Consider the following 26,294-nt stretch of genomic DNA (forward strand, 5'->3'; position numbering starts at 1 on the left):
ACGCTGGCTTGAAAGTTTGATGAATTTTTTAAATTTAAAAAGTTTATTTGTGTGTTTGTAAGTTGGCCGAGAGGGCAGAGCAGAGCAGAATCCCAGCTTATTAGAAGTGCAGGACGACTCCCACTCGCCGCCACTGCCACTGCCACAGACGACACTTCAAAGGCTGCCCACATCCAAGTTTTCCTACGGCCACCCCGCCCCGCTAATATGTTTATTTGAATTGCTTTTCCCTCCACGCAGATTTTCCTAATTTGAAAACATTTTCTATTTACCCTCCGCCAGAATCTTTTATGTCTCTCTGGCACTGTCAATATCCTTATTTATCTGTGGTTTTACTTGTGGCGGGGGCTTTATTAGCACCTTTGGCGGTTGTTTGTATCCCCCTCGGATCCAGGGGGCTCTATTTCATCCGGTATTTGCTTAGGCAGTTGCCTGTTGACAAAAAATATATTTGCCAGCACATGATGTTCCGGAAAAGAGCCAGAAAGGGAGGCCCGGCCCCCCACCAACCAGCACGTCCCCTGATGTTGGTTTAGTGTTAAATATTTATAAACAAATTTAAATATGATTTTATATTACAATGTATTCTTTTTGTTTGCAAGCAAATGCCTCAATAACAATTATAATTACACACGAAATGTATTTTCATGTCCGACTGCATTTAATGGATGCCAGAAATTGCACAAAAATAAATGCAAAAATCAACATTTTACGCGGTAAATCCGACTAATGGAGGGAGCTCTCGTGGCCCATGGCCATGGGAGGGTTGCCAAATGGCGTGGCGTGGCGGGGCGTGGGGCGTATGTTAAACAAAATCAATTACAGATAATTTAACGTCAATGGAAGGACGGACGGCAAAGGGTGCCAAAGGTGGCAGGGGTTATAATAGAGTCATTTAAGTACAGTTTAAACATTAATACGAGGTGGAGTGGGGGCTAATTGCAGCGTCTAACACTCTTTGTGCTTGCTGGGTGCTGGGGGCAAGAAGGTGGGCGGCCATCGGATAAATCGATAATAAATGTGGCAGGACTCTGGACTCTGCTGAACACTGGCCGCCTGTCCGATTCCGTTTCACAAACAAAGCAGAAGCACACACACACGAAGGACACATAAAACACAGGACACACACAGGATACACAGAGGGGCATACATCACACATGGTGCAGAGGCAGCCGCCGTCGCCATCGTCGTCGCCGTTTGTTTGACTCGCGACCACACAACTGGGGAAATACAACTAAAAACTAGTCCGGCTCCTGGCAAACAAGGGGCAGCAAAAAAAAAAACAGGGTAAAGGGCATGCTAAAGTTGCCACACTTTTTGATCGCCTTCTGGCGCCGCTGCAGTTCTCTCTGGTCGCTGTTTGCCGGTGGTCTCTGGTCGACGGCCAACAAATTGCAGTGACATTTTCAACGCCAACTAATCAATATGGTCCGACACATGTGGCTCCAACTAGAGACGGGGTGGCAGGAGGTGTGGGAGACTCCTCTGGATGGCTGGCTGGCTGGCTGGCTAGCTGGACAAAGCGTAAGTGCTGGCCAAACAATTGCGGTTAATGCTCGCCCCCCTGGAACGAGCGTCCGATAGTTATGACTGATAAAATGCGGAATAATAAACCCAGTCAACCCAGAAGCATTTTTTTTCTATTTTCTTCTTCATTCATTTTGGTGCAACATTTTTTACAGTCGTCCCGTCCCACGCTCAACAGGCAACAAAGTCCAACTTTTAGACCCATAAATTCCCTTAGAATATATAAATCCGATTCAGAGATAGAGACACAGACGGAGCCTCTCATTGGTATGCCAGTGGCATGGAGGTCTGTGGAGGTTGCACATTATTTTATTACGCGCAATTGAACCCAAAGGACGTGGGCCTCTATAAAAAGGAAGACGGCAAGGAATCAACTTGAAGAAGGATACCCGGGCATTCTAATATTCATATATAATTTCATTTAATTGGCATTAAATCGACTCCGCCCTTTTGAGGGAGGAAGCGGCAAGTTGGAAGTGTCTGCCAGACAGACAGACAGATGGACAGCCACAAGGTTAACTGACAGTTAACTCCTGTATGTGGTAATTATATACATGTATGTATGTGGGAGTATATGGAATCAATATATATAATTATAAAATCTATTTGTAAATGGCATATCTATGAGCATACTTAGACACTAGCTTAAAGGACGCAAGACGTAAATATGGGTTTCAGTTGTCAGTAATCAAAAGAAATGGGCAGGGTTGTTAGGGGGGTCGTAAATCACTTAATTTAAGAACAACAACAACATAAAACTACAAGATCAATGTACAACACAAATTACAACAGCAAATGAAGCATGTAAGTATCTACAGTGGGACTGATGGAAGAGAGATTTCTATAAGAAATGTATCTACAGCAGCAGCAACAAAATTACAACAAATATGAATGGCAGGCAAAAGCTCAAGTTCCAGAGACAGAAATATAAAAGATATAGAAAGATACAGAGAGAGAGAGACAGAGAGAGTGAGGTAAGAGAGAGAGAGAGAGTAATTCTACTTCGTTTTTTTTTTTTTGATACGAAAATGACTGGCGGGAAAAACTCAAAGAGAGAGCAAGAGATCAGTTTTTTTTCTTAGTTGTTTTTTCTTTTCTTTTTTTTTTTAGTTTTTTTTATGGAATAGATTTTTTTTTTTAGTGAACACACAAACCTTTTTAGGAGAAGATAAGTGTAGTGAAGTTGGCGATGGCATAGAACAATCAGAAGATGCAGAACTGCAGCCGCTGCTGGCGCTGCTGCATCCCATGGCGGCACGGCCCAACGCCCCGCCCGCTGATGACGGCGACACTGATGGCGATGGCGATGCTCTTTGTAGTGGTGGTCCCGGGCCCAGCAACGAGAGCAAGGGCACGGATGCACCACCACAACCGGGGCCCATCAGTCCGCCGCCATAGCCGGGGCCAAGGCCAAGGCCGCCGCCCAAGATGGCAGCAGCCGCAGATGCAGACGGCTGCTTAGTAGTAGTGGTAGTAGTTCTAGTTACGGCTGATAGATTAACTGTATTATTTACATTGTTGGTCGGTGTGGTTGCTGCGGATGTGGGCGTGGCGGCCGTGGCAAACATGGCCGAGGCGGCCACTGCCGCTGCCCCAGCCGGTATGATCGTGAGCGGTGTGCTCGGTGCGGCAAAGAACTGTGGTGCTGCCGCCGCCGCCGCTCCAACCGGCGGACCCACAGCTGTGGTACCCGCTTGATGGTACTTGGTCGGCGTGGCCGGTGCAGCGGCCACACTCACATTGTTCACCTGCAGTTGCATGTACGTCTGCAGCATTGCCTGGGCTTGGGCTTGCGCCTGGGCTTGAGCTTGGGCCTGAGCTTGGTAGTGGAACTGCTGCTGGAGCTGTTGTTGATGCTGTGCCTGTGCCTGGGCTACTGCCACCTGCTGATGGAAGACGGCCGCCTGCTGCTGCTGCTGCTGCTGTTGCTGCTGTTGGTGGTGGTGGTGATGGTGTTGCTGTTGCTGCTGTTGATGCTGCTGGTGGACGGCAACTACGCTGGTCTGCATGGCCGGCGTGGGGTAGGCCTGATAGGTGGCTGCAGTCGCGGCTGCCGCCGGATGCTGCAGATGCGGATGTGGATGCGGATGCGTGGACGGCGGTGCGTGCAACAATTGCATTTGCTGTGCGTGGTGTGAAGGGTTTTTGCTCTATTCAGATTATTTGTGGTATTTTTTTTGGTAGTTTTGTTTTGGTATTTTTTGTGGCATTTGTTCTGATTTCAGTTGGGTTTTTGAATTGGCAAAAGCACAAAAATTTTTGGACTCGAAAACAATAAAATTTCATTTCTACAAAACTCAAAAAATGAACTGAAAATAATTTGTTCCTCTCACACATGTTTCAGTCAGTATTTTATAATTGTTTCTTTTCGGTATTTTCTGTGGTTTTTGGTGGCGCGAACGAGGTTGAAAGTTTCCTGAGATTTCTGTTAAAATTATAATGTATTTTTTTTTGGGGGGCGGTAACGACAGAAGGTAAGATAACGAGGGAGAGAGAGAGAGAGAGACTACAGGAAGTGATTCGAGTTTTGGCATTGGAGGAGAGAGAGAGAGAGAGCAGTGGATAAAGAGTTTAGCGAGCGCTACGAGTGGATAGATAAATCTACAATTGGAACAGTAGTAGAACAGTAGTGAGAGATAGATAGAAATAGAGATAGAGAATTCTTGAGAACCCTCATGGCCCTCTCACACGTTTCAAAAAGAAGTCGAGAAAGTTTAATGGGCTTTCAGCTTTCAGCATCGTTTAATTAGATTTTAATGTCAATGGCTTTGGCTTTGGCTTAGCAACAAAACTTAAAAGTAAACTATTTACAGAAAACAGACAGAAAGAGACAGAGAGAAAGATAGAAAAAATGGTGAGAAATGGAGAGATGGAAAGTTTGCAAAAAAAAAGATCATTAAACAAAGTTTTAACTAAAACTAGTTCTTGAACCACAAAAACCAATCCAAAGGCAAAGCTCCAGTATATGTTACAATATTTAAAACTTAAAATTAAAATCCAAACCATTGACATTATTTATATCTTTTGAAGAGAGAGCGACAGAGAGAGATTATAGCAAAGATCTCAGCAGAGAGAGAGAGATAGTTTTATTCAGAAATGTAACCAAAAAACAAAAGGTTAAGTATAGAGGAATATAGCAAGTAGTTTGGCTTTTTGCATAAACTGTACAATTCGGTATTATTCTTTTTGCATTTTGCAGTATTATCTTTATATATGGAGGATGGTTATATATTAGTAGTTATTATTCATAAACTGAATAATTCCATGTGGTATATGGCAGGGAGGGGCTGTATGGCATGGTATGGCAATAAGGACAAACTTAAAACGTTTTTGGCGTTTCTCAGAGATTGGTTTCGAAGGCAGTTTCCAATCGGTTTTGAATTCTGTTTTCAAAATTTCACTTTCAATTTTCTTTTTTTTTTGTTCCTTTCTTGTATTAATTTTGCGGTATTCTTTCGGATTTGTTTGGATTGATTTGATTTGGACGGCGCTTACCATGATTAAATCTTGTATAGGGGAGGACTCGGACTCGGCTGCTGAATCGGATGTGGCGATTTCGCTCTTTACCGTTAGCGGCGACACTGCTGTTGCTGCTGCTGGTGCGGTGGCAGATGCAGGCGCAGAGGCGACTCCAACTGCTGCTGGAGACGCTGATGGAGGAGCCACCGGCGGTGCGGTGGTTAAAGGTGTGTTGGAATTGGTATTGGCGGCGTTAACGGCTAGCGATGCTTGAGAGCTGCTGCTGATACTTAGCGCTGCAATCGCTGCTGACGCCGTGGTTTCTGTTAACGCGGCAATGATGACAGATTTTATTGGCAACAAATGTTGATTAAAATATTTCTTCTGCTGCTTCTGTTTTTCTTGTTTTTGTTTTATGGTTTTTTTTTGCACTTGTTTTTTCCTTTTCTTTTTGGTTGTTGTTTAATTAATTAATTTTCTTGGCCCGTTTCGTTTAGTGGTTTGATGATTTGTCGATTATTTGTATAGTTGTTTCTTTTGTTTGTTTTTTTTTTGGTAATTTCTTGAGGCTTTTGGGCAGGCTTTTGGGTTGTGACAGGAGGACTCTTTGCACAGGATGTATGGTGGTTGGTGTGTATGGATTGGATATGAGCTCTGTTTCTTGTTTGTTTTCTGTTTAGATATGATTAGATATATATATATATATTTTTCTTTTTGTTTTGTTTATAATATATTTTTTTTTTGTATGCCAATTGGTTTCCTTTTAAGCCTTACGCAAATTGTTGCTATGATTCGAGTAGAAGGTTCCCACACAGGACACACCAAAAAAAAAAGGATAAACCTAACAACTTTTGCTATGCATCTACTGTTTTTGATTGATTGTTGGGATTTTTTGAGCGTATCTTAAGCGTATGTATGTATCTGTACTGTATCTCTATATAAAATGTGTGGGTGTTCCTATATCCGTATATATCACTACTGGAGGAGGTTTCGATTATTTTTAAAAGTTTTAAGAGATGTATAAAGTTTTGAAAACCGTTTTTCGAAGATTGTTTAGATTGATTGTTCAGATTGATTGTTAGATTGATTGATTGATTGTTTGAGGGAGAGATTGTCGTAGTAAGTAGTTAAAAGGTTTTCGCACGAGGTTAGTTCGTTAGATTAGATTGTGCTAAAGCTAGCATAAAAGTTCTTTATAAATATCGTATCCTACAGATACAGTTGTAGAAGATGTATATAGATATAGATATATATATATATATAGATCATATATAATATATCTGATTTGATATATCTGATCTGATGTGTATATATGAAATACGCTAATTTCGTGTGATTGTCAAAACGCGTACTCTTGTCGATCGAGGCATTTGATTTGACCCGGCGATCCCTTTCCTTATAAAATAACCCCTATTAACCCTCTTAAATATGCTAGCAATTCTAGGAGACAAAAATCGTTTGATTTGTTTGATTGATTGATTGATCGGTACTATCTGTTTTGGAGTTTTCTGATTGACGCTGCTTGCTTATCGCTTACAAATTGACTGTCTGTTTTATCCTTTATTCACTTTGTCCCTTAGACACTTAATTACCAATTTTATATTTGATTGATTTTCGGGGAGGATTCTGTGTTGGGATTGTGGGGTGCTATTTATCGTAATATCAATATTTATTTAGCTATTTCTTTTGATTTCTACTTCCTCTGTTTGATTCTCCTCATCTTTTGCTTGCCGATTGCTTTTCTTTTCCTTTCGCTTTGTTTCTTTTGATGCTGATATGTCGCTATTTCGCTTCTTGTAAATACATCTATATACTTAATTTTCAATTCAACAACCTTTCCTGGGGGGTGGCTTTTCCTTTTTCCTTCTCCTTTCCACTCTTTTCTGTTTACCCTTTGACCTGCTTATCACCTTTTCCTAATTGATTTTCCCCTGCTCCTCTTTCAAATTACGCTCAAAATTAACAACCGAACATACAAGTATAAATATATATATATATGGATATATAAATTTATATAAAATTCACAATTATTTGTTTTTATTTGTGTATTTGATTTTCTTTCTTGTAAATATTTTTTTTTTTTTTTTTGCAAATTTTCAATTTTTATATATTTTTGTTTATTTAATGCGCCTTGTTTTTAAGGGAAATTCTTCTGATTCTAGCAACAATTTACCACTTTTTGTTTGCGTTTTGTTTCTTGTTTTGTGCCTTCTCTTTATTATATTTTTTCTTTCGTTTTTAGGTTCTGTTCTGTAATGCTTTTGATGGTGGGGTAGCGATGGGTCGTGTGGTCGGGAAGGGGACTTAAGGTTTTTAGAAAAATACCAAGAGATTCTTTTCGCTTTTGGGCCTTTTACTTTTTTTTTATTGCTGGTTTATTTGGCTGTTTGTCAGTTTCCTATTTTCTGTTTCTGTTTCTGGCCAAAGAAATGACAGAAATTTTTGGAAGTGTGATTATAATTTAATGCGAGGAAATATGTTTAAAATATAAATCAAATAAACTCCATTTCGAAATGAAAAGCTGTCCAAATTAATTTGATACAAATACCGAATATTTATGCATTTTATTTATGCTCTGAATTTTCAAGTGTTTTTTTCATTTACTTTTGCCAATTCAAAAAAACCCAAACTTTGAAAGCAAACAAATGACTGGGAAGGGGCGATAAACAAATCACGATTTAAGCGAACAAATAAAAACCAACAATTAAATAACGAACAATTATAAAACGCACAAAATAAGAAACAAAACACAAAACGGGAGACACAATGGGCATGAATATTTAATAATAATTTGCTCTTATTACCAATCGAGTGTCGAGTCAGAGAGTCGTTCAAGTAGGAGATGAAGTGATGGTTTTTTTTTTCTGTTTAGTTTTAGAGTTTTTGTTGCAGGTTTTTTATTATTTTCTTTTGTTGATTTTTTGCGAATTTTCGTATTATATTTTATTTGTTCGTTTATCTGTTATTGGAGATTTTTTTGTTGTTGTGGTTGTTGTTGTTGTGGCGGATCTTGTAATTATGGCTCTGGAACAAAAGCAAAACAAAAAAAATTGGAATATTTCGCGTTTTGGAATATTTTGTGCTCTTGCTTTCGTGTATATTTTTTTTGTTTTTATGTGTCTGTGCTTCAAGTGTTTTTGGGTGTTTTTTTTTTATTATTATTTTTCTTTGGTGGGGAATAAAACACGTTTTTTTCTTGGGTAAGAATTGAATGACCGACAGCAGAGCGCTCTGTCTCTTCTCTTTCTCTCTGATTAACACACGCACAAAATTTCTTTACCTTTACCGGTTTCTATTACTGTTGTTGCTGTTGTATTTGAGTCACACTTTTGTTGGCGAAAAGAATTAAACAACAAAAAAGAAGCAACTCCGGATGACAGCAGCAGCGTTGCCAAGCGGCCAGAAAGAAGAGTTTCGCCGTGCGAGAAATGCCGCGTGGGCTAAAATTTTTTCCCGCTCCTACACCCCCACCAAAAAGACCGTGGAGAGACGTGTAATTACAACAATAAAAATAAACTACGGGAATTATTTGGAAGCGTACTTAGAAGCCAAAGCCAAAAGAGCCAGCGACAAGTGGCCAAGAGAGTCAGTGGCTTTGGCTCTTGGCTCTTAGCTCTGACACTGTCTGAATGTGCGGCCTATTGGAACGTTGGGCCCATAAGGTTTTATGGCGTCGAGTTCTGGGCTCTGGGCACTGAAGGAAGAGACGCGCTACGTTTGCTCTTTTTTTTCGTTTTTGCCTGCTTTTTTTTTTGTATATTTTCGTTTTCTTTTTTGGGTTTTTGTTTCGTTTTCGTGTTTTGCTTCACGTTCTTTTCGTTCACAAGAAACGTGTTTCTTTGTTGGCCTGGCCTGTGAGTGGAGAAGAGGCGGCAGCCCTGGCCCTGGCCCTGTGTGTATTTTGCCGGCTATATGCTCATTCGGGCCTATTGCCCAGACCAACACCGAAAGAGAGAAATGTAGAGAGTGCGAGACAGAGAGAGAGAGAGAGGAGTGAGCGCTGTGGCATATAAGAATATGATGAGAATATAATTAATGGGGATCGGACTCAGAGAGAGAGAGAGAGAGAGTCTCGAGCAACGAACTTTTGCTTGGCAATTCTTTGGCTTTGGCTTTGTCTTTTATTATTCTTTTCTTTCTGCTTTATTTTATTGTTACTTTTTACTTTTCTTCTGCGTGTGTTGTGTGTGTGTGTGTTTTTTTTTTTTATTGTTAATTTCTGTGTGAGCACAAAATATTTCTTGTTGTTCTTTTTGTTTTTTTTTTTAATAATTTATTTGTTACTCATTTTGCTTACATTTGTTGTTGTGGTGTTGTGTAGAGCGAAAGGTGCGAGAATATACACTGAAGATTTCAGAGTTTTTTTTTTATGTTTTTGTGTCTTTAAAGTTTTGATTGGATTGGATCACACGCGCAAAAAAGTGAAAACTACTCCCCACAGCGAGAGAGGGAGAGAGAATGCGAGAGTTTCGAAGACCGGTAAGAGAAATGTTTTAATAATTGTTTAAATTGTTGGATTTTTATTCATGTGATTCTTTTAGCGCTTTAGCTTATTTATTTCTTTTTGATATTTTTTTATTTTATTTTAGGTTTGTACGGCTCGAGTTACGCGTTATGTTTCCGGGGGTTAACTTTGATGACTATTTCGATGGGGATGCTACTACTGACTGATCCGGATATCGACTGGGTGCTGGTCTTGGACTTGGAGTTTTGGATTTGGCGTGTGTGTCGGTCGGTGTCGGTCGGCGGCGGCGTCGTCGTCGTTCGTTATTTTCTTTTTATCATTATCCGCGTGCTGTGCTGTGCGATATACGTTGTTGCTGGTGTTGCGGCTGTTTTCGATTTGAACTCGACTTTGATTTGGATATTGAAATTTTCGTGAGTGAGTGGAGAGACTCCCGTGCGCCCGACTGTGTGTGTTTGTGTGTGAGAGTGGGTGCTGCTGCTGCTTGTGCTGCTGCTGCTGCTTCTGCTTCTGTTACTGTTGTTCTTGTCGTCGGCGGGCGGCGGCGGTGGTGGTGGTGGTGGTAGTAGAGATGATGATGGTGGCAGCGGCGGCAACGGTAGCGAAGAATGTGGATGTTGGTGGTTGGTTTGTGATGTTATGAATGTGAATGTGGTAGTGGTAGTGATGCGCTGGCTGCGACGACGACTGCGACTGCGACAGAGGAGGAGACACGGCTACGGCTACGGTTACGGCTACTACTCCGACTCCCGGCTACTGCTGCTACTGCTACTGCTGATGATGATAATGATGATGATGGTAGAGTGGCGGCGGTGGTGGCGGAACACAGACGAAGAAGCGACCGCTGCTGCTGCTGCTGCTGCTGCTGCTGCTACTGTGGTATGGTGTGCGACTTCTATAGAGAGCACAACGGGCCTGATGCTAGCGAGAGCGTACGAACGAACGAACGGCGGACAGAGTTGGAACGGGTTAAAGCAAAGACTGTACGAAGACTGAAGTAAGAACGACTGGCATTCTAAGGTAATATACCTTTTTGTTTCGGAGTCGTCCACGGCGCGACAGCGACATCAGCAGCAGCAGCGGCAGCAGCAGCGGCAGCAGGCAGCAGGCGTCGCTGCCTCCGTCAGATTGAATCTGTTGCGTCGACGTCGGCCGAGGTAGCGACAGCAACAGCGCAACAGCGGCAGCGACGCGTGTTAACCAAAATAAAGCAACAGTGGAAAGGCCCAGAGAACCGGACGACCGACAGACATCGACACCGACACCGACGCCGAACGACCAAAGAACCGACCAAACCGAGTCGTCGTCGTCATCGTCCGCCCCGAACCCACCAGGGGGATGTGCATGCTCGGGCAGTGGCGTCGGCTTCGACTTCGGCAGCATTTCTCCTGCGGGCAGCGACTCCGAAAAGCGGAGGAATGTTTTCGGAGCGGAGCAGCACGTATTACACTGCCCCTGCCTTTAGCTCTCACTCCCTCTCACACTCTCTATCTCTCTCTCTCACCTTTTTTGGCTCTCGCTCTCAGCTGTTGTTTGGTTACCTGCCGGTTTCTGATTTCTGTGCCTGTGTTGCCTCTTCTTTGATTCTTCTTCGCTCAATCCCTCTTTCCCTTTGAGCACATTCTTTGCTGGTTTTAGGCCTGGCTTGATCTTCGTCTCGTTCTCTCCGTTCTCTTTCTCAGGTGCGCGCAATTATCAATTGCCTTTCGCTCATTATTCTCATAATGTTCATGGATGAACGTGTTTCCAATAGCGCTGTTATACCGCCAAGCCATGCCACACACTCGTATAAGAACAGGTATAATTAAAAGTATATGTATAAGAGTATATAAGACAATCGAGGATCGTGGCCTGAGTGGGGGGATGCTGCCCTAGAGGATGCTTATGCTTTCACCTTCGTGCCAAATCACACGAGAGGACACACAACCTGTGCTGCTGCTGCTGCTACTCCTGCTGCTGTTGTAATGGCTATTGTTGCAGTAACATTACTGGCACACACACACACATGGAGATACACTCGGACACACACACACACACATAGGTGGGCCCCCAACCACCCATGTGAGATAGCAGATGCATGCGCCATGCGTGCGTGCCCCCCCCGCCATCAAACAACAGCAAAGGTGCGAGTGAGTCCGCTGCCCGCTAAGGGTGCACCAGAGCAAGAGAGAGAGAGCGAGAGCGAGCGTGAAAGAGAGAGAGAGTGCTATGAGGGGCTCACGAAGAGGGGGGCTCACAGGGTGGTGGAACAGAGCTAAAAAAGGCAAAACGACGACGTCGTCATCGCAGGCGGCAGACGGCAGGCGGCAGCGACAGCAGCGATGGCAAAATCAACGAGAAAATAATAATTGTTACACCTGCTTCGGAAATGCGCGCCAGGGGGGTGGAAATGGGGTGGCACACACACACACACAGAGGCAGAGACGAAACACACGACAAGGAACGAGCTTCGTCGGCTGCTTTCAGGTGAGCATCATCGTTTCGTTAGCACCCACCCACCACCAGCACCACCACCCCAAATAGAGGCGGTCGCAGCAGCAACAGCAGCAACAGCGGCAGAGGCAGCAGCACGCTGCCGAAATGCCGAAGCACGGAAAACGCACGAGCCACGAGCCACTGGCCACCGAGCACGAGGACAGCCGCCTGCTGACGAACGGCACTGGGCCGAGTGCCGATGGTCGATGCCGACCGACGGACGACACACAACACGAGACTCCGAATGCGGGCAGCGCGCATGACGCCAAGGTGCAAATTTGTGCGTAGGTATGCGAATGGCCATTGTCTGTGTGTGTGTGTGCGTGCAAGTGGGTGGCCCACCCACAACCCCTCACGGAGGGGTGTGTACTCTCAACAGCTGTAGCAGCATTTGTTGTTGTAAGGGGTAGATAAGGCAGATAAGGTCTCTGCCCCGTATGCTAAGAGGGGTAGCCACACACAGTCACTGTTAAGCGAAAGCTCCTTTCGGTTAGAGCTTTCTGTTACGACCCCAAACGACGAGGACATGGACATGGATGTGGATGTGGAACGAGCAACAGTTAAGACATTATCAACTTGTTGTTCCGCTAGGACTTGATGAGCTCCATCATCAACTACAGTACTCCCAGAACTCATAGCCCAGTACCCAGAACCCCCAGAACTTGTGTCGTCAAAGTTCGCTCAAAGCTTTAATTGAACTAATCAAATGGGAATAAACATGCTAATGAAACTTTGACGGTCGCCTTGCGGCTCGCGGAGCTTGCACCAAGAATTACTCTTGGGTGGATTTTTATTGCAATCAAGCTGGGAATATGAGTGGGAACCATTTATGATTTATGATTTAGTTTCCTTTGGAAATAAACATAGGTACATCATCTTTTTGGCAAAATGTTTTCTAGTTCGTTTCATAATCATTTAATATAGGAGAGGAAAATACGAGACCAAGGAGAATTTCACTGCTGGACAATCAGCTACAGTACATATTAGAACTCTTAAAAATTCGAATTGTCCAGAAATGGGAACTGGCTATTTTCATTTATTTCACTAAAGGTAGAAATAAAAATTTAAAATTAATAAATAATATATTTTTATTAATAATCTGGAAAAAAAATGTCTTGTAACTTTTCAAAAACTAGAAAAACCCGAGGAACAAAGTGGTTCTAATTTGTGAGATTCTACTAAAGTATTTTTTCAAAAAAAAAAAAAAACTTTGACTTGCCACAAACCTAATAATACATAGATAATATTTCCGATAATATTTCCGATAATATTTCCGATAATATTTCCAAAATGAAACCAAAATAAAGCACCTCTGTCATTTAACCAAGCAGAGCGGATATAAGCATGGATACAATTTGCTCCAAAAATCGAAATGCGCCTATCGTTTCTATTAATTTTGCCCCTGACTGTGCATTATGTGTACAAAGCTTCAAAATATATAACCAAAAACCTGGCTCTTCATTAAGCCCGCAGTGCTCGCAGTTTGTGAGTAAATTCAATCAAGAAATACAATATTCTGCTATTAATAAATAAAAAAGGCAGACATAGTACAAATGTATAGAAAGAAACCCAGTACCGGCTATCGTAAAGTCCTAGCACTTGTACCCCTACTGTTTTCTGTTCGACTGCCTTTTAATAGTATCTTTTAATTATAAAATGCCAAAATCCCTCTTTATAAACAAAAAAGGAATATTGTTTCGCCTTCCAGTTAGTTGATAAATATTTGGGTTACATTTTTGGAGGATATCCTCCACTTAAAATTAAAGCTCTCAATCAAGATTGACAGCCACTCACTCACATGAAGGAAAATCCCTTAATGCACTTCACCATGCAAATCGGTTAGTGAGCAGGGGGAGGGCAGGCCATGAGTTTTTCACTAATAAAAATAAATTTCATTTAGCGGCAATTTCTGTTTTTCCTGCTGTTGTGTGTGTTTTTAAGAACCTTTATCCCAAAGTTTAGTCCGTAAACCGTAAGGTACGGCATGGTTTTAGCTTTGTCAGCTCCCCCCGCCACGCTTCACCATCCACTTATTTTAGTAGCATTAAAACCATAGCGAATGACAGAGAGGGAGAGAGAGGGAGCGAGAGCGATAGCCAATGTCTGTGCATAAAAATCGCTTTGTTATTGTTGCATCAACATGGGAGGATGAGAGCTTCAGAGCTTCAGAGCTATAGCATCGTCATCGATGACGCCGACGAGCTGTTGTAGTTGTAAACGGTTTATGGGATTTACGCGCAATTTGTTGGCATTTTTCATGGGGGGAAAGCTGTACAGTACAGTACTGTTAGGGGGCTGGGGGAGGAGGCACACAGGGATCGTGGGGCATATAAAACAATATGCGCTCCATGTAGCCCCAGCACCATCCCAACCAATCTAAGCCAGGCTCGTTAAATGATTTTCCGTTTGTTCTCTCGGCTCTCTGCTCTGTCTATGGCTTTGTTTTTGGTAGTGGAAACAACAACAACAACAACAGCAACATAAAAGAAATGTAAAACGCAGCTTACCTGCAAAGAGCATAAAAAAACAAAGAGCAGGGGGTGGGGCAGGGGGGGAGGTAGATATTTCAAGCACAAATATTGATTAAGCTGTAAAAAAAAAATGTTGGCCAAAAATGACCATACATATAAAACTCGGTTCAATTGGCTGTACAATCTGATAATTCCCGAAACGAGATGGATGGGTGGTGCCGGGGAGGGAAGGGAAGGGTTCCAAATACTGGATGGCAACAATGTTGCAAGCAACAAGTTGCCCAAGTACAGCCCCACAACACAAGCAAGTAAACAGAATGCAGTTTTCATGCCACTCCAGACACAGACAGAAAAAGTACCTACCTACCTACATATATACGTATATATAAATAAACATATGTACATATGCATCTATAAGTACATATATATGTATATAAGTTTTGTATCTTTATGTGCATGTGCGCATAATTTTGCCAGCCAAGTGAGGCAGAGTGTGGGCCAGCAACAGCAACGGCGGCAGGCGGCAGTTAGTCGAACGGCTCAGGCATGCAACAGGCAATGAATCTCAATCTCGGCTACGTTGTCGCTGGCTCTGAACCTGGACCCACTAGTAGAAGAAGAACCCAACAACATTCAGACAGCGGAGGCCACAGAGCTCAGAGCCAGAGCCCGAGCCACTGCTTGGTGCCCGGTCCAACCCCCCAGCTCAACTCTCAGTGCCGTTGACTTTGGCAATTCAAGTGCAACAAGCAAACCCCGCCATGGAGCCGCAGACGACATTCAACTTCAACTTGCAATGTTTTTTAGGAGAGAAATATGCGGTAACAGCATTTACTAGTCGCAGACGCGAGTCCGAGTCCAAGTCCAAGTCCAGAGCCAAGAACGAAGCCAAGAGCCAAGCCAAGCCAAGCGAATCTGGCGACCCACCAACGAAAGAACGAAACAACCAGGGAACGGAGCCAACCGAACGAGGCAGAGGGAGAGGGAGCCAGCGAACCAACAACACAAAGCACGAAACAGTCAACTTGCCACATTTTAATTCACTCGAATATTTCTTCGGCAACAGCAGAAGCAGCCAGCAGCAGCAGCAAGTGTAGGGTATTATCATTTTAAAGAGGAGTTTGACACACTTTACAGAGAGCAGAGACTTAGAGGATAAGTAAACATACATATGTACTTGATACAAGATAAGGAAGGGATTGAATGGGAATAAAGCTAAAGACTATTGTCTCACAAATAAAAAAATTAAATATTAAAAAAAATGAATAAAAAAACCAACAAAAATAAGTTGAAAAACATTGTTTAAAACATTATTCTGTATTGTCTCACATAAAAAAAATTTAAATAGAAATAAATAAATAATAAATAAAAAAAATATGGTTTAAAACATTATTCGGTGTTTATAATAACTTTACCAATTTTGTATAAATTTATTACAGAAAAATTAGCAAAAAGGGTTATTTTTGTTGTTTTTTTTAGTTTTTTTAAGTTTTGTAGATGTTTGTTTTTTTTTATTATTTTTTTTATTTCATTATTTTGTTATAGTGTCTTTTGTTTGATCCAACATTCACTGCTCAGCCACACTGTGACAGAAAGAGAGAGAGAGAGAGAAACAGAGCACTTGTCCAGCTCCAAGCAATTTCCCAGGGTATCTTTTGGGTCGGAATACTCTGGACTGAAACCTTCTTCTTAGTAGAAGTTTTTGCCTTATTTCGTAGCTATTTTTATCTGCCTCTCTTGGTCGTTGGTTCCCGCGTCGCCTGTTCTTATTGCAAATGGCATAAACGGCAAAATTGCATGCAACTCCGCACACACACAGACACAAACACAAACAAACACACACACAAAAATAGAGACACAAAGATAGATGCAAGTTGCAAGACTCTGACCAGGGTCTGTGCTGGTGGTGTTTCCTTCTGCCATCTTCAGCTCTTCTTCGGGCCATGACTTTGTCTTGAGCTTAACTTTTCTGACTGGGTAACCCCCCGCTCCAGCACTCTGTGGCATTCCTTTCGCCTGCTGCTGCTGCTGCTGCTGCGGATGCTGCTGTTGCTGCGACTCTTGGCCATAAGTCGCCGCTGGAATGTGTCGCCTTGGCCCCCAGTACCAGCCGCAGTCCCAGTCCCAGCCCCACAAGACACATGGCAATAGAATTATAGTGAGTCCCGGAGCCTGTCTTTTGGTTTATTTTAACTCGAATTTATTGCCCCACCCACCGAATGGAGGCAAGAGAAAATGCAAATGCACTTTTCCCTTGAGAACATCATTCATGCAACGATCTTCCCATCTGCCTAGATTCTCTCCCCTTTCCCGATCTCTCAGATCCCCGATCTTGTCATGGCATCCTCAACAAGATAATTGCAAAGTCGGGTACGAATTTTTCCGCAGTGCTCTAATCTTGTGCTACAGTTCACTGGAGCATGCAACATGAAGATGCAACGCCACATTTCAGGCATTCAGGCATTCAGTTGACCATGAACCGGGAAACCCGGGCTCTGAACACATTCCTCTTCGGTGGCAACCCTTTTGGCTTCTTGCAAGCCCCAACCCAACCCCACTTGACATTTTTGTTGGCTGCATTAATTCCAGGCACTCATTGTTGCCTCATTTGGCTGTTTGCCACCATCGGCAGCACCACCCTTGACCCAGTGCATTGCATTTCAGGTGCTCAGATTTCGATTTCCATTTGCTGCAAACCGAAACCGAAGCCCCAGCCCCAACCCCAGCCCAGGCGCAAGCCCCAGCTCGAAAACCCAATTGCAATGCTCTTCTCCTGAAACATTTTCAATAACGAAATTCCAACCAAAAAGGGCAGCAAGCATCCATCCAGTCGCAGAAAGGGAGCCAAAAGGGAGAGAGAGACTGCTGCTGGTGGGGCAGGAAAAAAAAATAAAACGTGAATCGGAGTTTCGACGTCGTCGCAATTATATTTGGACCGCAAATGAAACAAGTTTGGCAACTTTGCCCAACGACAGGCATTTTGTGGCATCAAGAGAGAGTGAGTGAGAGAGAGACAGAGAGAGAGAGAGACAGACAGGAGCAGAAGCAAGAGTCGGAGATGAGGCACTGCAGCGACCACAACAGCTTCATCATCAGCAGCAACAGCAGCAGCAGCATCAACGGTTTGAGCCACAGCCACTGCCACTGCCTCTGCCAGAGATTCCGAATTTCAAGAGTCTGAGGTCTGCATTTTTGAGATTCCGCCATCAATTCGCTTCGTGCCACCAAGAGTACGTGTATCTGTGTCTGTGTCTGTGTGTGTGTGGGTGCGGCCATATGCAACAGAATAAAAGAAAAGCACACAGGGCGGGTGGGGTGCGGTGCGGTGGAAAGTAGGGAAATATATTTTACAATTGCATCAATCGAAGCATCAAGCAATGGCAGTCGAGAGGGCAGGCTGGCAGGCAGGGCACGTCGTCCATTAGGTGGAAGTGCTTTTGCTATTATCGCCGGCAAGCGCGACGCTAATGGCGCGCATAAAGCTCGTTATGATTGCCACCAGTCCGAGACGGGGATCGAGAGAGTCGTGGAGGAGTCACAGGAGTCACAGGACGTACCCTGGACGTTGTCGCGTAATGAAGCATAATCTCGTTGTAACCACTTACAACCAATAAGGAGCAACAGCAGCAACAACCAGCAGCATGACCAGAAATGCTCGCTAAGCGGATTGGGTCACAGCACGCAATCCTGAAAAGGAGCAGGAAGACGGCAGGGCAGGCACGACTCCGAGGCAGACGACAACTACTTGGCATATCCTGGCACACTGACTGACCCACCCATCCACCCATCCACCCACCCATCCAACCCTCTTATCGAGTGGCACTTTTTAAGTTTATTTACCTCGCCACTCGTCTGTTACAAGTCCAGAAGTCCTTCCTGGTCCTGTCCCACTCCCGCTCCCACTCCCAGTCAATGTCCCTGTCCGTGTCCTGACCCACCTATTGATGTCGCCCTGAGCTTTTCATTAGCGTGATTTGGCCAGAAAGCATTATGTTTGCCACTTGACAGAAGTATTCCATGCCATTCCATTCTTTTGGCTCCGTTCGCTCGCTCGTCCATTCGTTCGCTCGCTCGTCCATTCGTTCCACTTCTTAAGGATTTTCGTAGGTTTTTATTTTTTTTGTGAGGGCAAGTCCTTCTTGAAGATGCCTGGCCATCAAAAGGAAACTTGTTATATGCCTAATTTGAGCCAGAAGAGAGTGAGAGAGTGGGAGAGAGAGTGGGGGGTTAGCCAGTGCAGCTTGAATGGAGTCGAATGCCTAAGCACATTTCGTTTAGGAGGATTAACCTTTGAAGAGATGTCCTTCAAGCAGATGTCACTGATATGGGGGATACCGGCCACGAATTTAACTTACGTTTAATTCTTTTGTGGTTTGGGATTGGGCTTGGGCTTGGGTAGGGAAAACCCCTTAGAATTCTGCACAAAATCTGCTCTACACTACACACAGAGAAACAGACCCACATTTAAATTAAATATTGGCATTTTAAATAAAAATATACAATATAAAAATATAATATAAATAAAATAATATAATAGAAATAAAAAAAAATAAAAAATTAAATAGGTTCTTATTTTATGTAAAAAAAATAATCATTTGCATAATAAAAATGAAAAATATTTTTGTTTTAAATACGAAGTATACATATTTAATATAAATATTAAATACACGGAAAATAAATATATTAAATTTGTTAGAAATATATTTAATATAATATCGAAATATTTTTTTTTTAAATAAATAAATATAAATATTTAATTTATATATGAAATACATGGAAATCAAATATTTCCATAATGTCAAAATTTAAGTGAAAACAATTTTCCTTTTACACTTTCCAGTCTCGGTATCTATTGGTATTTATTTGTAATTCAAAGTTTAAATATTAAATAAATAAAATTTGAGTACTTTTTTGTCTGTGTGTACCTCCATATATCCCCCCCTTGTAGTGCCCACCCCCAATTACCGTTTATAATCAAAGCAAATGGTAGCGGTGGCTGCCCTCAAATTGTGGCAAATGCAAAGTGCAACTTCCTGGGGGATTTACTTGCCTAGAACAAAGGACACAATCCTTGGGGGGCCAAAAAGGGTTTTACAAATTTTAATTTCAATTTAAAAGAAGCAACATCCCAGCCGCCAGCCAGTAAGGAAGCCCCAAAAATGTACTCCAAAGTCGTTGTAGAATATAATTTTGGTAACTGCAAAAACACGAATGCGGTAGCAGGGGCGGGGGCATGCAACAAAGGCAAACGCGGCAACAATGGAAGTAGATAATAAGACGCTCTGTAGCCGGGATTTACCTTTGGCGACCTTCGCGTAGCTGCTGCTGCTGCTGCTCCTCGACTGATGCTGGCTGATTGAAAGGAATTATATAGCCCAGACGGACAGACAGAGACTGCTGCTGGCTGCCTCCTTGCGGTTGCACTGCTTAAATTGTGATTTATAGTACTTGCAACAGGCCCCACCACCACCACCACCACAAATTGAGTTTACAGCAGCATGCTGCAGCGGGGTGGGGTGTAGGTTTGCTTTTTGTTTGGCTTAAAACGAAACTAACGGCTAATGAGCCGGCAATGTTTCGAGGGGCCAAAACTTTTTGAATTTGAATGAAATCAAAAGCGAGAAAGGCTAGAAGAGCCAGCCAAAAGTGCCAGCAACAGAAGCAGAAGCAGCCAAAAGCCAGACACAGACAATGAAAGCGAAGGCCAGCGCCAAGATTTTTGATTTCATGCCAGAAGCGCAGAGTACAGATAATGAGGAGCCTCCACTCTAAAGAGTCCGGGCCAAATCCTGTTCTGGCCACTGCCAACTGCAATAATTTTCCCTGCTTCACTGCTTCGCTTTTTCGCTGTATTTTTTCTGTAGCTTTGTCGATGATAGCGCACCATTTAAGGGCCTCAAGGCCAAGGTTTAACGAGCCAACAACAGTCGAAGCCAGAAACAAAAACAGAAACAGAAACTGATCGCAATCGAAGCGAAAGAAAGAGACCACTGAGAGAGAGACTTGGCAAACAAACACACTGGGGACCGAGAGCGAGTGGGACAGAGAACAAAGAAGCAACAGGAAGAAGGAGCCGTGCCAACATAGGCACATAGTGGTTGTGGCATGCCACAGAGCAGAGCGCGGCGGAGGTTCCTCTCCATGCATAATAAATGCGCAACTGGTGTGTGCGAGAAGAAACCGGTTTTAGGAAACACGCAGCACGACAGACACGCCACAAAACTGTTATACACAGGGGGCAAAAAGCTCCCGCCACAACAGTCTTCGAAAAAGGATGTGTGTGTCCCCTACCGCAGGGGCAGAAACTGTTAACGCTGGAAAGCTTTCTCGCGGCTGCTGTTAGCCCCACAGACCAGTAGGAGAGTGGCGGAGGCGTAGAAGAGTGGTGTCCAATGGGGAAGGAGGGGATGGACTGGCAAAAACGGAGGTGCCACAGCAAAACGCAACAAACTTCCGGCGGCAAATCAGCGCAGCAGACAAGAAGCCAACAACTGATGCGCAGACTTGCTGGCTGGTTGCAGCATTTGAATGGCCTCACAGGAATGCAGATTCTAATGCAAGACGCACACACTGGCCGCTGGGAAAATGGAGTTACGTCTGGAGCCAAGAAGATCCAAGAGGCACGGCAAGAAAATGTGGCTAAGAGAGTAGAGTCTCTTGTCATCGCTAGACAAGTCAAACCAGACTGGCGCGAGAGTACATTGACCATTTTGGCCACCAGACTGATGACTGATCCGTTTTGCTGCTGGCCATGAGAAAGAAATTACAGCACTTGTCGTCCACATCCACATCCACGTCCACTGGTCGTTGTCGTTGTCTTTGTCCGTCGCGTAACATTTCTCATGAATTGCAACTAAATTTGTAACAAAAATCGTCAGACAAAAAGCACTGCTACACGACACACAGACCAGACCACAAGACCAGTGGACGGACGACTGGTTAGACGGGCGTCATCATCATCGACGGCGTCTGATGTGTCTGATGGTAGCCTCTCGTTGGGTGGGTTGGCTGGAAGTGACTGCGTGGAAAAAAGTATAGAATTTTCCAGGCTCTAAAAGTGCAAATGCCATGGGTTTTCACTTATGGAATCTAGATGGAAAATTAGCCGTACAAATTGTGTCTTTTGTGAAAGTCAATGGTCAGGTGTGGGTGTGTGTGGCTCAGAGTGAAAATGTAATTTGTTTCACTATATTTTCAGACAAATTTGTTACTATTATGCAATGTATATGATTATTAAAATTCTTTTGCATTCTCCTTTGTAGCATTCGCTTGTGCAACCCGAGTCGATTAGTCATGTGGAAACGATGAAAGCTGTTGGGAGTCAATATTTGGTATAGTTTACTCTCTCAGCTGCTTCCCCAGAAAAGATTGAGACAGAGAAGGCAGAAAATCCTCTAGACATAGTAAATACATTCTCTAGAATTTCTGGAAAGCACGAAATAAATAAAAAAAAGAAAAATGCAGAATTATTCAATACCTGAAAGCGAGATAATTTGAAATTCAACTCATTGAAATGTGGTACTCCGAATTAATGAAGCGCGAAAAAAAAACCCACCTCAAACAAACGGGCAGAACATGAAAAATCTTTCAAGCTCTCTTTAATTTTCAATTAATATTTCATGTTGAGAGGCCGGGGCCCCATAAAACATCGTCCCATTTTAATTTGATTCTCTCACATGAAGCTTTTCATCATCATAAATAAATTCTAGTTTGCAGTCATTGCTGGTTGGGGCATGCAGCACACAACTGCCATTGTGCGGAAATCAACGTCACGATCATGGCCACACAACAGTCGTAGACATAGATATAGACAGCGCTGCCGCCGCTGCTGCTGCTGCTGGTGCTGCTGCAGCTGCATTTGCAGTTGGTTTATTGACCCTAATGAAGTCGGCAGCAGCAACAGCAGCAGCAGCAGCGGCGGCACTCAGCACATTCTCCCAGGCCAGCACATTCTGTGCTGGCTGTGTGGCTAAACAGTCGACGGTCACTGTGTTCCGGCGGGGCGCATTCAAATTTCAAAGTCAAACAATGAGCCATGCAGCAGGGCCCCGCGAAAATAAATATAAAAAAATGTCTAAAGCGATGCGCCGACGCAACACGTTGGCTGCTTTTGGCCAAGTTCAGACTCAGACTCGGGCAGAAACAAGTCAGCAATGAGAGACGGAGGAGGCCTGGCCTGGTCTGGCCTGGTCTGTCTTTGCCATTCGGAAAGGTATGCTGCTGCTGCTGCCCCTGCCCCAAGCTGCTGCTGCTTTTGCTGTTGCTATTGCGGTTGCAATATAAACCAGTTTGGGGAATGCATTTTTGAGTTCTTGCCTCTTGACTCTATGGGGGCAGCCACAAAAGCATTTAAGCAAAAGTCCTCCGGTGTCTGTGCCTCAGACTCGGACTCTCGGAGTCTGTTCGTTTGTTTTCTGTGGTCGATATGAAATTGATGTCGTTCTCCGTTCTGCAGCATTTGCCATTTTGGGAATTTTAATTGAAATGCTTCTTAGTCGAAAGACAAAAGAGCTGAGCGACTGGGAGCAGGAATCTTTCCAAAAGTATTCAAATTTAATCGCAATATTGAGAGCGGGAACGGGAAACCTCATCATCTTCATCATCACAGCCTTTGGCTCTGATGTTCTGACATGCTAATAATAAAGTTGCGCGAAAAATACTCCACCAAGAAAAAAAAAAAAACTTTTCCAGGAAGATGGCTGCGTGGAAAATCAGCGAAAGTTTTTAGCATAATAAATAAATAAAGGGAAGTGAAATTTTTGGGCAGGACGGCGTTGTTCAGCGGGCGCGCCTAATGAAAATAGATTTCATATTTCAATTTTTACTTCACTCTCTCTGTTCTTCTGTTTTCATAATCATAAATAATAATTTATCATAATTTTCACTTTTGATTTATACTCCCAAACAAAAAACATCTATATATATATTAATATATCTATATTGTACTTACAAATATCTGGGACACATGTATAAATATCCGAAAGCAGAACTCACCTGGAAGACAAAATGAAAAAACAAACAAACAAAATTTAATCACCATCTTTAAATAAAAGATCAAAATGTAATTTAAATGTAATTTTCGTTTATATGTATGTGTATGTATATGTGTATGTATTTGTTGCATTAACCGTGTAGAAGGGGGGAAAGTGGCACAGCAAACAGCCAAGTGGCAGCACCCCAAAGCTTCTCAATTATTAATGCGTTTTTGTTCATTGCATACTTTCGGGCTGGCAGCGAGAAATCAACTCTCACACACACACACACACACGCACAAACAAAGGACAGAAAAAGAAAAAGATGGAGGGGAAGACACCGTGATTTACAGTAGGCACAGTCACGGGAATTTTCTTAGAAGCGTTTCGTGGAGAAACTATGAAGTTTCAAAATTCACTTTATTGCGCAAAAGGTCGGCGCCATCAAGTGGCCAAGTTGACACCCAGTAGAAGGTTGTGGTAATGCGCTGTTCCAAGTCAGAAATGTAGCCGACCGAGGTGCGCAGCTGCATCACGCGCGATATGAATTACCAAAATGAATACTGATTATGGGCTAAGTATTGGAATTGGAAAGACAAGCAAGAGAGTAGCTAGGAATAATTTCAAATACCTTTTTGGTAAGCCTGCTTAATGATTTGGAAAGACTGGGAAGAGAGTAGGTTAGCTGGGAATAATTTCAAATACCTATTTAGTAACCTTGTTAAATAATTTAGACGGAGCTCAAAGCTGCCTAAATATTTCTTGGATTATTTTTTAAGACAGGTACAACAGTCTCTTGTTTTTGATTTAAGAGGCTCTTCTCTCCATTGTATCTATTCACCTGCCCTCGCACTGTTTTTAAGCATTAATTTCACTTTATTTTTTGTATGCCACTACGCAACGCGACGGTCTCTATTTATAACTGCCACACTTAGTTGATTCGTTGTCGTTGTCTCTTATCCACTTGCCACTTGGCATGAGTTTCACATTTCAATTTGGTTTCCTCTCCCACCCACTCATCCACCACTCCCAACGCACAGCACAGCACATCCTCCCACCCCACTCCATATCTATCCAACCATGGCAGCCCCTGCAGCAGCCTAATGTCTTGGGTGTTTTAGCAAACAAATTACTTTTAATTTTCAGTGACTTTGATTTTTGGCAATGTTGTTGCTGCTGCTGGCTGTTGCCCCATCCACCTTGCCACTTCCCCCACCTCAAGGCGTCTGTCTCTCTTGCTCTGACTAGGCATCTTCATTATCATTGGGGTTTTTTAGTGATATACCTTCTTTCTTTTTATTTTACTTCTGCACTTGTCATTTTTTTTTGGGCTTTGATTTTTTGTGTGTTTTATTTTTTCTTTTGTTTGTCAGGACACATGGACACGTGTGTGTGTGTGTGCGTGTGTGGCAGAAAGAAGAGGAAATATGTGGGGGGGGGGGGGGTTGGAAAAAGTGACTTTTGAGTGACAAATTGTTTTCAAATTTCGAAATGGGAGTGGCAATGGAATTGGCGGGGATGGGGTGCTGGCTTCTGCTGCTTATCTGTGTTAATGGCATAAATTTGCATAAAAGCATTAACTGTTTATTTGCTTTACCGCTTGTAAGGCTTTCTCTTGCCATCTCTTTCTGGCTTTTAACCACCCCTTTGTGCAAATTTGCAAATTGGCCAAAAATAAAAGAGAAAATAAGAAGCCTGGAAGGGAAAAGCAGGAGTAATGCAGCACGAAAAATTCAAATCACATTTCTTGACTCTCATTCTTTTGTGTCCGTCCCTTTTTGCCACACACTCCTATACTCGTATACTCGCATACTCGTATGAGCATCCTTCGTATCCTTCTGTGGCAGATTTGAGGATGAGTGAGTGGGAGGGCGAGTCGGGCAGGAAAGGTGCGAGTCGGTTTATTGAGTGGATTTCTGCCCTCGGCCCCTCGGGGTACCCAAATGTAATTTTGTACTTGTATTTATTTATTAAAGAGGCTGCCCCCACCACCAAAGCGAAACAAAAACAGGGAGAAAAACAGCCCACTGATTGAATCGTGACAAACTTCTCATCCCTGGCCCTTCCAGAGAATGCAAATTAAAATGAAGAGGCACAAAAGGGAGGGTGGAACAAAGCGCACACACACATGCATAAAGAATTACCACTAATAGCCGTGTAGGCTGATGGTTGGGTGGAAAATACTCCCCGCTCATTTGTGCATAAAAATTGGAAAATCTCATGAGAAAATGCCATACAAATTGAAGGAAAATCGCACCAAAAGGCTCGAAGGGAGTGGGGAGTGAGATATTTGTGAGCATAAATTATTGAAAAACAGTTCAAATGGCCAAAGGCAGGCGAGCTGGCTTAGACGGTATGAAAGGACAGGCTTAAAAGGCTTACACGCAATGCAGCTATCGGACTGACTGAGCGGTGGCTAAGAGCCAATGATGGGCATTAAAACAGCTTAAAGGCCCCCATCCCCCCGTAATATGTTGTGGCCTGAAATTACAACAGACTTTTCTGAGAGCCGTAAAATACAAAAAAAAAAAAAAGAAAGAGAGAGAGGAGCTCAAACAAAAATTGGCAGGCAGGCAACAACTTTTACTCTGGCTTCTTAATTATATGCAAAGGAAATGTTGAACGAGGCCGTGAAAAGGCTTACAACAGAATACGAGGAGGCAAGGCCTACGTCTCAGCTACAGTCTGCTACAGGCGGCACAGTCAGGGCACGAAAGGGACCCACCCGGGCCTAAGCCCCAGTAGCGTCAGGCCTTTGTTGGCTTTTATCATTAAAGAGACTTGTACAAAAAAAATTAACAGCCGAACCAGCCAGTACCCAGGAGCCGAGCGGAGGAGTGGGAGAGCGGATACGACGGGTACACCAAAGGGAACTGGGGAATTTTCACACTTTTCGTTGCAGCAGCCAAGCCAACAACTTTCCTT

The 26,294-nt window shown here is 43.2% G+C and overlaps 1 protein-coding gene and 1 long non-coding RNA gene across 8 annotated transcripts in view; both read right to left on the minus strand.

Annotated features, from left to right (window-relative positions):
* Window positions 1–26,294, minus strand: part of LOC111077337 (polypyrimidine tract-binding protein 1) — a 159,876-nt gene that overhangs the window by 85,832 nt on the left and 47,750 nt on the right. For 3 of the 7 annotated variants that reach the window (XR_005967489.1, XM_041591655.1, XM_041591654.1), the window contains exons 1-3: window positions 7,791–7,914; window positions 5,023–5,658; window positions 2,682–3,650 (exon numbers count right to left, since the gene is read on the minus strand). The exons of 2 other annotated variants lie outside the window; for them this stretch is intronic. Coding sequence is in view for 4 of the 5 variants with exons in the window: in XM_041591655.1 (XP_041447589.1) it covers window positions 2,682–3,650; window positions 5,023–5,025 (972 nt within the window). In the remaining variant the exon portion in view is untranslated. Of the gene's footprint in view, window positions 1–2,681; window positions 3,651–5,022; window positions 5,659–7,790; window positions 7,915–26,294 lie in introns of those variants that run through there. 2 more of the 7 variants (XM_041591656.1, XM_022371568.2) reach the window with 2 other exon arrangements.
* On the minus strand, window positions 7,923–10,267 carry LOC111077341. Its single transcript, XR_002608145.2, has 2 exons — window positions 9,284–10,267; window positions 7,923–8,010 (listed from the first exon to the last, which is right to left on the minus strand). It is a non-coding gene; the product is annotated as an uncharacterized LOC111077341 (long non-coding RNA).

This window comes from Drosophila obscura, unplaced genomic scaffold (genome assembly GCF_018151105.1).
Source record: "Drosophila obscura isolate BZ-5 IFL unplaced genomic scaffold, ASM1815110v1 contig_150, whole genome shotgun sequence".
Lineage (NCBI taxonomy): Eukaryota > Metazoa > Arthropoda > Insecta > Diptera > Drosophilidae > Drosophila > Drosophila obscura.